Genomic DNA, 15,459 nt, shown 5'->3' with positions numbered 1-15,459 from the left:
TAAAAAAGAAGGCACAAATATCCTGCGTTTCGTGAAATACATATGTAAATTCAGTAAATGAGAGACAGAGGCACAATTATTAAAGGTCAAGATCATCCTGGCAAACTGAGAGGCCAGCTCAGGATAAATGGGAGTGGGGGATATTCTAAAATGTTGCTTGTGGCTGGGCTGGCACACTTCTCTTTAGTATTCAGAAGATAGAGGCAGGCAGATCTCCTTAGTTCCAGGACAGCCTGGTCTACACAGTAAGTTACAAGTTAGCCTGGTCTACAGAGTGAGCTCTAGGCAAGCAGAGACACACAGACCCTATCAAGGGGGAAACAGGGGCAAGATGCTTTCTTTATGTGTTAGCTATGTTACATAATTGCTGGCTAACTTCTGATCACATTTTTCATGACAAAACGGACCCTAGCCAGTGATGTACCTCTGTGATAGAACACTAGCCTAGCATTCGCAAGGGCAAATCCTGAAACAAAGGACTTACATTTTAATTATTAAGCACAAAATTGTAATTTTATTTTTTAGTAGGATTTATAAAATGTCTCCATCATGAAACCAACTTTATATTAAGTAATCACTAACAAAAACGAACAACTAAGATACAAAGGGAAAGTCGATAAAACTTTTTTTTCCCCCCCAAAACAGGGTTTCTCTGTGTAGCCTTGACTGCCCTGGAACTTGCTCTGTAGACCAGGCTGGCCTCAAACTCACAGAAATCTACCTGTCTTTGCCCCGGAGAGCTGGGATTAAAGGTGAGCACCACCACTGCCCAGCCAAAAACACAGTTGTTAAGTGAAACCTATTTTAAGGTTGTCCAAAAGTAGCAGTTGGATGTGGTGGCACAAACCTGTAAGTTCAAGTCTATCTGGGCTCCACAGTGACTTCCAGACCAACCTGAGCTACTCAGCAAGACCCTATCTCAAAAATAAATTACATCAAAAAAGAAATTATCGCCGAGCGGTGGTGGCGCACGCCTTTAATCCCAGCACTCGGGAGGCAGAGGCAGGCGGATCTCTGTGAGTTCGAGACCAGCCTGGTCTACAAGAGCTAGTTCCAGGACAGACTCCAAAACCACAGAGAAACCCTGTCTCGAAAAACCAAAAAAAAAAGAAAAAGAAAAAAGAAATTATCTACCAATAACCTAAAAACTTTTATAAGTTAATACTAATCATTAAAATACTGAGCAGCAGATCTTGGGCCAGAGTCTCATCAAACTAGCCAGAGACCATTACAGAAAACGGATCAAAGCACAGAGAACAGGGGATTATGTGGTACTAGCCCTAGCTGCACTTACACCACAGCTGCACCTACAGCTAGAGATCATCAGGGAAGTGGGCATGGGGACTGTGAAAGCCAGAGGGACAGGAAGTGCTGCGAGGCTGTCTCCGGGAAATGTCAGACTACACCCATAAAGTCTTACCAACATGGCTACCTAAACTAGACTACACAAGCCCAAGTGGGAGCTCTTCAACACTAACCACTATCATCTGTCAGATGAAAACAGTCAGTGGCTGGAAACTGCAGCTCAGGGACAGGCTGCTTCTCTATAGCACACCCAAGGCTAGAGGTTCAACCTAGGGAATCTCAAAAAATTTTCTTTAAAAAGTCAGTGACTTCAATTTGTAAATATGTATGACAGATTCCATTTAATTTGTACTTACAAATGTAATGCCTCATCTACCAATAAAACAGCTACAAAAAAAAAAGATTCAGAGGGGGCAGTGAGCTGGACAGACAGTGTCAGCCGATAAAGCGCTTGCCATCAAGCTTGAGTGGATGTCCTCAAGTTTATTCCCTAGAACCTATGTAGCTGAAAGAAAAAACCAACTTCCCCAAGTTGTCCTCTGACCTCCACAGGTGCCATGATACCACATCACATACATACACACAGTATATAAATTTACAACTATTTTTATTTAAACAATAAACAGTCTATCTATTTTGTTCCTATTTGAACATGTATCACTCCCATAAATCACTCTGGAGATGGCTCAGAGGATAGAATGCTTACAACACAAGCATGAGGATTAGAGTTCAGATTCCCACAGCCCAAGTGCAAAGCCAGGTTAAGAATGGTGGTCTGCCTGTAATCCCAGTGCTCAAGAAGCAGAGACCCGATTCCCAAAGCTGTTAGCTCGCTAGACTATAGACTAGCCCAAGTCAGTAAATTCTGGGGATAAGTGAGAGACCCTACCACAATATTCAAAGAGGAAGGTATTCAAGGACAGCACCAATGTCAACCTCTAGCCTCCACATACATAAGATACACATGTGTGCACCTCTGCACAAGTGTGTCCACATACATACAAACACATATGCACAAAAAACATACTAAAAAACATGCTAAAATGAAATAATTTTAGGAGGTGGCTCAAATGGCATGCCACATAAGCATTAGGACCTCAATCTGGACTCACAGATCCCATAGAAGCCAGACATGGTGATGCACATCTGTAAGTCTAGCACTGGGGAGAGGGCGCCAGAAAGATCCCCAGCACATATCGCCAGCTAGCAGAACCAGTCACTGAGCACTTGATTCAGTGAGACCCCCCTGCCTCATGAGGTAACTAACGTAAAGAGCAACAGGGAAGACACCCAACGTTGTCCTCTAGCCTGCACACACAAATTTAAAAAAAAAAAAGAATTAAAAAATAAATCACTTCTATAGACAATAGTTCTTAGGAACTATGAAAGCCTTATGCTACTTTATACTGAATGTACCATATTCAAGTCAATAAACCTTCCATAACCAGCAATCTCCAATATTTTCATCAACACTAGTATAATCACAACTGAAAATATAGCCTTAGGATTTTCTTCTCCTCAATTCCAATTCCTAGCACAATCATTGGGAACTTCTCCAGTAATAACTAACTCAATTATTTATATCAGAGGTCATAAAGGGCAGAGTAAAAAGTCCTTTCGCTCCACATTAATCTTCACAAGTTCTTCATCTTTCCTTTGTCCACTTGATCTTCTGCTCAGCAATTCTTGTTTATTCATAGTTATTTTGAACTTGTAGCTTTGAACTATATAGCTGCCTTAACTTCACTTACAGAAACCTTCACCCATACTTACATCTCTTCTTTTGTTGACTGCTGCAATTCCCTTCTCTAGGGCCTTGTGAAATGCCCACTCTCCAGCCTCCAGACTGGAGAACACTGCTAGCTGCCTTCTCAAATGGACAAACACAACTGTCACTTCAAACCTCCCTACTGGACTTTTCATTCATCTGAAGAGGCCAATCAAAGTCCACTTGACTTCTGTCAAGTTATTTCTCAAGCATTGCCTACTCACTGTTTCAACACATACCCCGCATAAGACATCGACTACCTTCAGAAGAGTTTAACAACTAAATACTAGTTAATGGGGTGACACTCCAAAACAGTGCTGAATAAACTTGGCTTCCTTCAATTATCAAAATTAAAATAAAAAGCAAAGAACTGCCCGACAGCCATACTTGCTAGTATCCTTAAGCATATAAATCAGACTTAAGTATTAAAGTAACTTAAACACAGCTCTGCTGAGTTTGAGACTATTTTACTTGCACTCAAATACCTCATCAATTCTACTAACAAATCAAACTGAATTTACCAAATTGCTTAAAGAAAAACAAGCTTCACAAGTCTGTACTTCTGTTACTTCACTCTAATCAAGAAGTTTATTTTTTTTGATGGGTAAGAAAGTAGATCCCAGGGGCTGGAGAGAAGGCTCAGTGGTTAAGAGCACTGGCTGCTCTTGCAGGACCCAGCAGCCACCTGGTAGTTTACAAGCATATGTAAGTAACTCCAGTTTCAGGCAATCTAATGCCCTCTTCTGACCTCTGAAATCACTAAGCATGCACACGGTGTAATGACATATACCCATACATACAATATAAAATTAAATATTTTTTATAAAAAAAGAGATCTGGAGTTGGAGAGATGGCTCAGGGGTTAAGAGCACTGGCTGCTCTTCCAGAGGTCGAGTTCAATTATCAGCGACCACATGGTGGCTCACAACCATGTAATGAGATCCTGTACCCTCTTCTGGCCGGCAGATGTACATGCAGACAGAACATTGCATACATAATAAATAAATATTAGGAAGGAAAGAAGGAAGGGGGGAAGGGAGAGAGGAAGGAAAAGAAATCCCAGTAATTAGCAATGTGAAAAACACCTCACTACCCTACTTCTTGGAGGAGATATTTTGATCAATATAATAATACCTTTTCTATCTATGGGCAAACCCTACAGAATTCAACATATCTCTTCAGTCTTGCTTAATTTAAGTATCATCCTATGTAATGTAAAATGCGATATATTTTAAAGCCAATTTTTCTAATGTTTGAAAAAATATAAAAGTAGTGACATGTAAGACAATACTGACATGTAGACATAAAGTTCAGTACACATAAGGAAATTATAGGACAGAAAACCACAAAAGTATACGACAATATAAAGGATAATCAAGGCATACACTGCAAATTTGAGAAGTCTATAAATACTAGGTCGAGCTGTCAACAATTTCTTTTTTGTTTCTTTGTTTTTTCGAGACAGGGTTTTTCTGTACCTTTGGAGCCTTCCTGGAACTAGCTCTTGTAGACCAGGCTGGCCTCGAACTCACAGAGATCCGCCTGCCTCTGCCTCCTGAGTGCTGGGATTAAAGGCGTGCGCCACCACCGCACAATTTCTAAGTGAATGATGAAGCTGGAGAGTGAAGTCAGAGGAATTTCTACTATGCACTCTACCATTTTCCTAGTTGAGCATTTACCTCAGTAATAGAATGCTTACCTAGCATGCACAAAGACTGAGGTCCAAGGCTCAGAACTACAAATAAATAATACATGTTTTCGGCTTAGTACCTTAAACTAAGGTCAGGAAGTAGGGATAAGGGTATAGAATCCAATCAGATGCTACATGGATGTGTTGCTCATTCATTACAAAGATAACAAAAGAACCACCTCCAGTTTAGCAGGTAAATTATGTTTCTGTCAAGTCACTAAGAGCGCACTCTTACAAATATTTTCTAAGAAATCGAATGTTAAGTATGCTCACCTGCTCAGTAATTGAACTCAGATCATTTGATGAAAAATCTTCCTCTTCATTCTCAAAAAACTCATAATAATTTTCCAGAAGTCCCGCCATTATCCTGCTCACAATTTCTTGTTCTTTCATATCTTCCACATCCGTGTAAATGCTGAGAATAAAAGCTTAAATTGAGCTGAGTTCTTAAATTAATTACAGGTAAAATGAAAAAGAACCAGTGAGTCACTTTATGAAACTGAGCAATTTATGTCATCATTCCGTACCTCAGTTTTCCCATCTGTAAAACCCACCTAATTTGTACCCTGAACACAGTAATGTTGTGAGAATTAATCAGATAGACTATAAAAATAATAATAATAATGGTTCACCAAGCATCCTATGATTCTTGGGAAACGATATAGTGATCCCATTTCACAAATCCAAATTTTTAAAAATTAAATGAAGTTGTGAAATAACTTACTGAAAGACATCTGGACCAAAAACAGCAGCCAAAGAATTTGCAGACCAAATTTCTTCATGATGTGATGCTACATTGGCTAAAAACCTACACAGAAACTTTAACAAACTGTAATTAACAGGTGGAAGCTGTTGCAAGAGGAATCTCAACTTTCTTCCAAATTCATCTTCATTATTATAATCTATAAAACATAATGACAGGTTTTCTTAATGAAGTAAAAAGTCAAGCTCAGATATTTTGCCAGGTTCACATTACTCCACCCACGTCATTTTTTTTTTTTTTACTATAATTCAAAACCTCTTCACTTCCTCCGGAGAGGCCAACGCCTTAGGGCTTTGCATTTCACTTATTAAGTGAAAGAAGAGTTTGAAAGGGGGAGGTGGAGAAGGATTCAGCCCCAATTACTGTAGGATGTTTTCCTCACCTAGTACTCACAGGCCTCTAACTTTTCTCAACATACTGTCTTCTGCATGATTATACTACTGTTTCCATTTAATGCCAACTCAAAGAAGTCACAATACACTGACCTGCCATCAACAAGCAAGTAAGGATCAATGACAATCTCCTATGCGAACAACGAAGAAAATGAGAAATGAACAGGGTGACAGGATTCAGAAAAGAACCAATCAACCTACACGGTATGGTCCAACTAAATTGAAAGGAAGGTTTCTGTTTCTCACTTGGGTTTCTCCTCAAAATTTTTTGTTTTTTGTTTTTGAGACAGCCTCACTTGGTAGCCTAGACTGATTGACCCAGGCTGACCTCAAATCTGGCAATCCTCCTGCCTTGGTGCTGGGGTTACAGGCACAAACCACTCACACCTGGCTCTGGTTCATTTTTTACCAAGTGAATGTGATTACAGAAGCTAGGCCTTGTGTTTGTTATGTCAGTGAGTTTTTACTAACAGAAATGGGGCCTTGAGAAACCCCATTAATGGATGATGGTCTAATTTTGGAGAACTTCTCAGATATATTTAAAAATGAAGTAATTTATTACTTTCATTTTTTAAAATTTTTCTGCAGGTTTTTAAAATTAACTTACAGAAAAAAAATGGTAAAAGGTTATCTACTGTCATGATAATACTGGCCGTTTCTGGAAGATAACAGAGGTCTAAAATGTTTATCAGGGTCAGGAGAGACCACTTAAATCAGTAGAACTCTTACTGCACAAGACTAAGTACCTGAGTTCAGGTCTCCAATATCCCCTTAAGAAGCCAAATGCAGTAATACACCCCTGTAATCCCAGGACCAGGAAGATAAGAGACCAGAGGACCCTGGGGCTTGCTGGCCAGAGCTCCAAACACAATGAGAGACCCTGTCTTAAAAAATGAGGTAGAGAATGATTGAAGACAACAGACATCAATCTCTTGCCTCCATACACATGTATTCACACATACACAAAGTCTATCAGGAGGGGGAAAGTCACATGATTTACTTAAGATTTTTAAATGCAACAACTTTCCTATACTTTGTGATATTAGTAACTGTCCATTCAAATACACCAGTACTCTGAAGTCATAACCGAATGGTACATGCCTGGGATTAGAGGCATAAACCACCACATGATTTTATTATTCTTATGTTATATTTAATAGTTTTATAATTTTAGTGTTTTTTTAAAACATCATGCCTATAACTGGTGGAAACAATTATAAGAATCTATTAAGAGCCGGCTATGGTGGTGCTCACTTTAATCCCAGCACTCCAGAGGCAGAAGCAGGAAGAGCTTTGTGAATTGGAGGACAGCCTGGTCTACTATATAGTGAGCTTCAGGACAGCCGAACTAGAGACCCTGCCACACCAAGAACAAAAACATTTTAAAAGCACATAGCCAAGACAAATCGTAAGTATTTGGTAACTTCTGTAAAGAGCAGAGAGAGAGAGAGAGAGAGAGAGAGAGAGAGAGAGAGAGAGAGAGAGAGAGAGAAATGGCTTAACGGTATGGCACGTGTGTTGCTCTTGTAGGGAGTCTTAGTTCCCTAGCTCCTGAGGATCCGACACTCTCTTGGGATTCTGCAGAATTCTGCACTCGCATATATCCACAGACACACGTATATACATAATTTTCAAAACTATAAATCTTGGAGCTGGAGAGGTGGCTCAGTGGGTAAGAGTCCTGGCTGCTCTTCCAGAGGACCCAGGTTCAATCCCCAAGACCCACGTGGTGGTTTAAAACTGTAGCTCTTGTTCCAGAGGATCTGACACCCTCACAGACATACATGCAGGCAAAACACCAATGCATATAAAAATAAATAATTAAAAAAATAAAATAATAAATCTTGCAAGGCAGTGGTGGCACATGGGCAAAAAGCAGACCTCTGCGAGTTCAGGACAACGTGGTCTACAGAGTGAATTTCTGAACAGTCAGGGCTACACAGAGAAACCCTGTCTCTCAAAAATAAATAAGTAAATAAATAGTTTTTGGGGGGGAGTTGCTTATAACAATTGCGAGCAAAATCCAATTAACACTAATTATACCTAACATCTCCAGTTTATCATCACATATCACACCCACATATTTATTTTGTATTTATCATCTATTCCTCTAAATATCACCTTTAAAACTTTAGCTCAGACCAGAGGGCTAGCTCAGCATGTAAAGACTCTTGCCACAAAGTCTGACAATCTGAGTTCAACTCCCAAGATCTACATGGTGGAAGGAGAGAACGCCCATGTTCTGGCACTAGCGTTCATGCAAGCTCATGCGCACACACACTCTTTCTCTCACTTTAGTCCAAGAGGGAAAAGATTCTTAACTACCTTTGATCAGTGCTGGTGTTCCCAAAATATACAGCAGTGCCCTAGCATATAGCAAGCATTCAATAAACAACTGAATTACCTGAATGATACGTAGTAGCGTATTTATCTACAATAAATAGAATTTGTGTCCAATGATCTAGACACCTTCCCAAGGAATACCTTTTTGTGTCTTTGGCTCAATAACATCAAATCTAAAAAAATCAGGGAACGGAGAGCAGCAAGACAGCCTGAGCTTAATACCCAGAACCTACATGATATAGAATCAAGTCTGGCAAGTTGTCCTTTAAATTACAAAGGCAAACTGTAGCGTGCACATCCATACACACAACAAAATAAATGATAATTTTTTAAAGAGATGGTTCTGTGATAAAACACTTGCCACACACCTGATGCCTTGAGTGTTTGGGTCTCCAGAATCCACATAAAAGTGGGAAAGTGAGGAACAGGACTCAAAGCTGTCCTCTGATGTCCACACACAGTAGTACATGCACATTCTCATACACAAATACATACACATCATATACACAAATATACTTATTTAAAACTTGTAAACAACTACAAAGATCTAAGAATCTGTCATTGCCTTTACTATACCACATAAGACTCAAAGAGCAATGGAGAAAATAAAAAATCTCTGAAATTCTATACTAACTGACCACATATCAAATTTCTAAAAGGACTCTAAACTAATAATAAATAACTGAAATAAGAACCAACTGTTGGCTGGGCGGTGGTGGCGCACGCCTTTAATCCCAGCACTTGGGAGGCAGAGGCAGGCGGATCTCTGTGAGTTCGAGACCAGCCTGGTCTACAAGAGCTAGTTCCAGGACAGGCTCCAAAGCCACAGAGAAACCCTGTCTCAAAAAACCAAAAAAAAAAAAAAAAACAAAACAAAACAAAACAAAAAAAAGAACCAACTGTTACCTTGAGAAAGCTGCACCAAGTGACTATGCAAGCTGCCAGGAATGACGGGCTCAGGGAGCTCCTGCAGGAAAAACCTAAGGAGACTAATGGCTGAGGGGACGTCCGCTTCCTTAACCAAATCCACCTCTTCTCCACTGTCGTATCTCTGTCGAAGCCACTCCACTGTCTCAGCGTTCCCATTGACTTGAAACAGCCCTTGTTGCTCCAGACCTCCTATGTTGGTTCAAGGTAAGAATTAAGCTACACCTTAACTGCCTGGCCACATATATTCATTCTCAACTTAAAATTCTTAAGCTTTTGGAAAGGCTTTCCTGGCTCCCCAGACTTGGCTAAAAAAGCAAACTGGACATCTAGCAACACACTATCTCTGAGGAATAGTCTACTTCATCCCACCCTTATATCCATTTAAAAAGTTTCTATTACCCCAACTAAAAATGTTCTCAGCTGGGCAGCTGCCATTTCTAGGTAAATCAATTTAAGGAAAATATACTACAGCCTTACAGTTTATACTGTTCTTCATGCTTTGCATTATCCATACTAAGAAAAAACTAAATCAAAACCAAAAAGGGATAGTTGTGTTTATTACAACAAAAGCTAGCCCTCAAAATAAGGAAATGTATACCATGTTCCTCAATATAGTCCACAACGTGGCGGACTATGAACGGAACCTCATTGTCTGGATGTCCTCCCTGCTGCAGCTCATCCAGTGGAATTCCAAATATTTTGTTAGCAAGATCGGAGTTGCAGTTACTCAAGGAAGGGGAGGAGCTCTTCCTCATATCTTTTTGCAGCCAGAGATCAAAGCTGTCTTTTCTGCCAGATGAAAGACAAAAAAGAAAATAGAAAAAGGAAAAAAAGGACTATAATAATTAACAGGCGGCACTATTTGAGTAAATACATTAAAGAAAAATGCTTTTACACCCGAATGTGCACTATTTAAATATGTTCTGCTTATCAGGCCCATGATACAGTCTACAAACAAACTTCAGTGTAATTGCAAAAGCTTTCCTCTACTATAGAATCTGGTCTGAATGCTCTGTGTTATCTGAACACTTTAACAGTGTCAAAGGTCATCCAAAAGTTTCTGGAAAGTGACATTAATATCCCAAGATATTTAAAAGCCAAATTTGCCCCAAGATGACTTTCACTCTGAAAGTGTAGTAATATTGCAGTTGTAGGAAGATGTCAAACCTAATCCATCTCTGAACCCTCAATTCACAAAGTGGGTAATCAGAAAAATAATCACTTTTTGTAAACTAATGGGCCTTTTTGAGACATGGTCTCAGTGTATAGCTCTGGTTGCCCTTAAACTCAAAATCCTTCTACCTCAGCCTCTTAACTGCTAGGATACAACCATATACAGCATGTCTAGCTATCAATCACTTTATAAACTGAGGCCTGATAAAAACAAGAATAATCATTTCTTTCTATAAGAGCAGCTGTAACTCATTTTTTTTCCAGAAAGGAAAAATGTTTAGTTCTAAGCTTTCACTTTTAGTGAGGAAAAAAATTCCAGACCCCCAAGCTAGTTCAGAAGAAATGGTTGTCTCCTTGTAGGAGGGAGACCCGTAAAGCCAGGAGACAATGCCTCAACTTGAGTCTTTAGTATCTGAAGCATTAGGTAACAAGTAGTCCAAATAACTAACTGATCTCAATAAAAATCCATTCACTAAACAAAAGGAGAAAAGATTTATCTTAAAAGAAAGAAAAACTAGGGGGCTGGAGAGATGGCTCAGCAATTAAGAACACTGGCTGCTCTTCCAGAGGTCCTGAGTTCAATTCCCAGCACCCACATGGTGGCTCACAACCATCTGTAGTAAGATCTGGCGCATTCTTCTGACCTGCAGATGCACATGCAGACAGAACACTGTATACACAATAAATAAATCTTTTAAAAAGAAACACTTTTTCAAGTACTGATATGCCAGATAAAAGGTGAATCCCAAGATCTGTAAGTTTCAAACAGTAACACTGAATCAGCTGTATTAGCTAGATCCAGGGCACCATAGCATAACAAGAAACAATCCAACCAATTTTCAGGAATGGTAGAAATGAACTTAGGAACAAGAAGATAACCATAAATTTACATAGTCTTATACAAGCAACATCTACTCTTTGATGCACTTGGTGCCAGCTAATTAAATAAAAATCTCAAAGTTAATCAAACAGCAGCTAACCACAAGAATTATTGATTTGCATACTTACAGAAAATTACCACTGAGAAAGCTTACCTTTGAGTACTTAAACACCTAAGTTTAAAAAACGGCTTCTGCACCAGCTACCCTCACTGAGCAAGCATCCTTCTGTCATTTATGGTTGTTTGAGATTATGGCAGAAGATCAGCCTGTAGTTCCTCATTGAAGAAACGCAGAACTCGATCAGTACTTCAGCAGTTAATCTAAAAGAAAAGAAAACAACTGTTTCAATTCTCATCCTTATGTGTGTGTCTAGAGTCTTCAATCACTCCCCATTTTATTTTTTGATACAATTTCTTCACTGAACCTGAAGCTTTCAGTTCAGGTAGGCTGACCAGTCAATAAGCTCCTGGATCCACCTGTCTCCACCACAGAATGCTGGGGTTACAGGATCTAGCAACTATTCCTAGTTAGGGACTAAAAAACAATCTTAGACAAAAACAACAACCACTGCTGGGCGGTGGTGGCGCACGCCTTTAATCCCAGCACTCGGGAGGCAGAGGCAGGCGGATCTCTGTGAGTTCGAGACCAGCCTGGTCTACAGAGCTAGTGCCAGGACAGGCTCCAAAACCACAGAGAAACCNTCTCCGAAAAACCAAAAAAAAAAAAAAAAAAAAAAAAAACCACCACAGGGTCTCACTCTGTAGACCTGGCTGACCCCAAGCTCACAAAAATTATTCTGCCTCAGCCTCCCAGTAAAATCTAATCATTCAAACGCACAAAATTTCTCAACTGTTTCCACTGCCCACAGTTCTGTTATTTCAGGGAGGGGAGTTATAAGCACATGTCACCTGGCATTTCTAAAGCAGAGTAAAGAACAATACACTAAATGCTAACATACACAGATGTAACACATTAAGGAACTTAAGGAGCTAGAACAGTGATTCTCAATCTTCCTAATTGGTTGGAACCATGAAATTATTTCATTGTGACATCATAACTAATTTTGCTACCTTATGAATCATAATATAAATATTTCATGTGCAGGATATCCATCTCCAAAGAGTCATGACACTCAGGGTGAGAACTTGCTGCCAAGCCTAATGACCTCAACTCAAGCCTTAGGAGAGACCCAACTCCTCAAAGTTTTCCCCTAACGCCCTCCTCATACACATGTGGGTGGACAAGTCAGACACACAGAGAGAATGAAATGAAAATTGTAATAAAGCTGAGTGTGCAGTCACATGCTTTTCATCCTAGCACTCAGGAGGCAGAGGCAGGCAGATCTCTGTGAATTTAAATGCAGCATGCTCTACAGAAGGAAGTCAACTCAATACTATAGACATGTAGTACTTTAAGGAGTTATTTTGTCTGTCCAAATGTCAGACCTTACTTTTGAGATAAGTGACCTACAATACTGACATCTAATTTCAGGGTAGACCACAACCAAGGCCTAAGAGGAACAGGACTTTAAGAAGATAACCTTATCTTAATATTTTTAAAAGATTTATTATGTATTATTATTTATTATGAATACAGTGCTGTTTGCACGTAACCCTGCACACCAGAAGAGGGCACCAGATCTCATTACAGACATTGTGAGCCACCATGTGGTTGCTGGAAATTGAATTCAGGACCCCTGGAAAAGCAGCCAGGGCTCTTAACTTCTCCAGCCCCTTATTGTTTTTAAGATTATCTATGCGCGCCACATACACAGAAACCCAAAGAAGGTGTTGAATCAATCCCCTGGAGTCGATTTAGACACAGTTGTGAGCCCAATATGAATACTGAGAACTAAATCTATGTGCTCTGCAGAGCAGCAAGTGCTCTTTATCACTGAACCATCTTCTCCAAACTATTTTTTTTCTTTCTAGAGACAGGGTTGTGCTATGTAATCAAGACCTCAAATTCAAGAGCCTTCTGTTTCAGCCTCCCACATCTGGGATTACAGGCATGTGAAACCATGACTGAATAGAATAGTGTATCATTTTTTATTGTTCTTTAATATAAAACTACAATTTACTTGTTTTTAATCAGAAAAGGGTATTGGAGGAATTCTCTAACTTACTGTAGACAAATGGGTTCCCAGAGAGGAAAACTTTCCTCATCTCATTTTACACAATTTGCAAAAAGTTCCTCTGAAAATAAAAAGAGGAGTGGGATCTGGAGTTAAGTGCTCTCCCCACAAGAATGAAGACCCAAGTTCCATCCCCAGCACCCATAGGAAAAGCCAGGCATGTCACCACAGTGCTGGGGAGGCAGAGCCAGGCAGATCCCGGGGGCTCAATGACAGACCAGCTAGCTAGTCTAGTATAATCTGCAAGCCCCAGCTCCTGGCGAAAGACTGTCTCAAAAAACAAAGTGGATGACCCCGAGGAACAACGCCCCAAGTTGTCTCTGGCCTTCAATCGAAAACTCACACAGGTACACTAGCATCCACACCCACAGGTACACATAAGTAGGTACACATGTACACACACAAAATTGGCACATACGCAAAAAAGGAGCACCAACCTGATATGCATAAGACCACAGGTCCAAACCTAAACTCCACAAAGAACGGTCAGGACTATCCTTATTTGTTTTGTGAGCTTTGAGCAAATCAACAACAAAGACTACCTCATTTTTGTTTCCACACTTCTAAACTGACCAACTAGAATCCAATTGTTTGAACTGATGCTGTCATTTCCAGTACTTTCCAGTTCACTACCCATTGGAATCCTCCAACCATCCTGTGAGAGGAGGAGGAGAAGAAGAAAATGCTCAGCTGAAGACTGGTCAAGTCCTGAGCTGTGACTACAAGCTGCAGCTAGCTCTTGAGTGGATGTCCTTTCTAGCTAACAAATATAGACATCACTAAAACTGCTGCTTCCGTTTCCCCTGAGATCATGGATTGTTGTATTAACGTGGCATACATTACACTCTGTTCCACACCCTTCACTGTTCCCATTTCTAGTTAAAAATCAGCTACTCAGCTGGGCGATGGTGGCGCCGCAGGGAAAGGTGCTCCCTGCCCCACAAGCCTCGCAACCTGAGTTCAAATCCCAGAACCTACAAAAAGATGGAATGAGCGCTTGAGAGAGCTCAGCAGTTAAGCCAGCTGCTCCTCCAGAGGACCCACGCAGGCCATTTACATCACCTGGAACTCTAGTTCCAAGGACCTGGTCTCCACTACACACACCATGCACGTAAGCCTACTCTTACACTTAAGTTTAAAAAAAAAAAAATTGTTCAGTTGCCTACTACCAGCCTTTAGGGAAACGATAATCAAAAGCACAGGAGAGGCTGAAGATGTGACTCCGTAGATAGAGTGCTGGCCTCACCTGCACAAAGCCCTCCTCAGTCCCCAACACCACAGCAACAGGTGACACAACCTAGTAATCTCAACCGAGGTGAAGGTAGGAGGATCAGAAGTTCAAGGTCAGGGAGAACACCTAGATTCAACTGTCAGAAGCCCTGTAAATAGCGTGCACACACATTTTTTTTTTGTAGTTGGGGGGAGGGGATATGTGCACATGCTATAGGTAGAACCTGGTGGTTCTATGAAGAAGGAAAAAAACATTTGTTACAGCTGGATGTAGTGGTGCCCACCTGAAATGTAATCCCAACATTCAGGAAGCTTCAGTAAGATTGTTTGAGTGACACCATCTAGGCATACACAAAGGTCATATCAAAAATAAAATTGTATGTCAATTGTGCAATGATAAGTTTTAGGTATATATTTACTATAATGCTTTCAAAAATAATTTGAAGATTGACGAGAAGACTTAAGGGGAAAGGCACTCGCCACCAACCAGATGACCTGGTTTCATCCCAGAACCCACCCACAGGATAAAGAGACAGAACTGAAAGTTGTCCTCTGACCTGCAGTATGTGCCAGGATACAAGAACACTGCAAACAAACTTTTTTTTGTTTAAGAATCTGAAGCCTAGCATGGTGGTGTGTGCTTCTGATCCCAGCCCTTGGGAAGGGGCAGGAGGGGGAGGGTTATTCTTCCTCAACTAGATAGAGAAGGAGGTGAGGTCAATCGGGGCTACCTGACACCTGTCTTAAAAGAGAACTGTCAGTTTACTGATGATGATTTTCTTTTCTTTTTTTTCTTTTCTTTTTTTTTCTTTTTTTCTTTTTTTTTTTTTTTTTTTTTTTTGGTTTTTGG

The 15,459-nt window shown here is 40.2% G+C and overlaps 1 protein-coding gene across 10 annotated transcripts in view; it reads right to left on the bottom strand.

Moving 5' to 3' along the window:
* Positions 1-15,459, bottom strand: part of Fam13b (family with sequence similarity 13 member B) — a 73,630-nt gene that overhangs the window by 37,663 nt on the left and 20,508 nt on the right. For 8 of the 10 annotated variants that reach the window (XM_050134964.1, XM_050134965.1, XM_050134963.1 and 5 more), the window contains exons 2-6: positions 11,399-11,565; positions 9,790-9,980; positions 9,168-9,380; positions 5,488-5,665; positions 5,037-5,178 (exon numbers count right to left, since the gene is read on the bottom strand). In XM_050134964.1, the coding sequence (XP_049990921.1) occupies positions 5,037-5,178; positions 5,488-5,665; positions 9,168-9,380; positions 9,790-9,946 (690 nt within the window). In that variant the 5' untranslated portion in view covers positions 9,947-9,980; positions 11,399-11,565. The remainder of the gene's footprint in view (positions 1-5,036; positions 5,179-5,487; positions 5,666-9,167; positions 9,381-9,789; positions 9,981-11,398; positions 11,566-15,459) is intronic. The other 2 variants (XM_050134969.1, XM_050134971.1) reach the window with 2 other exon arrangements.

Source organism: Alexandromys fortis, unplaced genomic scaffold (genome assembly GCF_014885135.2).
Source record: "Alexandromys fortis isolate MF-2015 unplaced genomic scaffold, M_Fortis_MF-2015_v1.1 scaffold_25, whole genome shotgun sequence".
Classification (NCBI taxonomy): Eukaryota; Metazoa; Chordata; class Mammalia; order Rodentia; family Cricetidae; genus Alexandromys; species Alexandromys fortis.
This window is presented reverse-complemented; position numbering and strand designations above follow the sequence as displayed.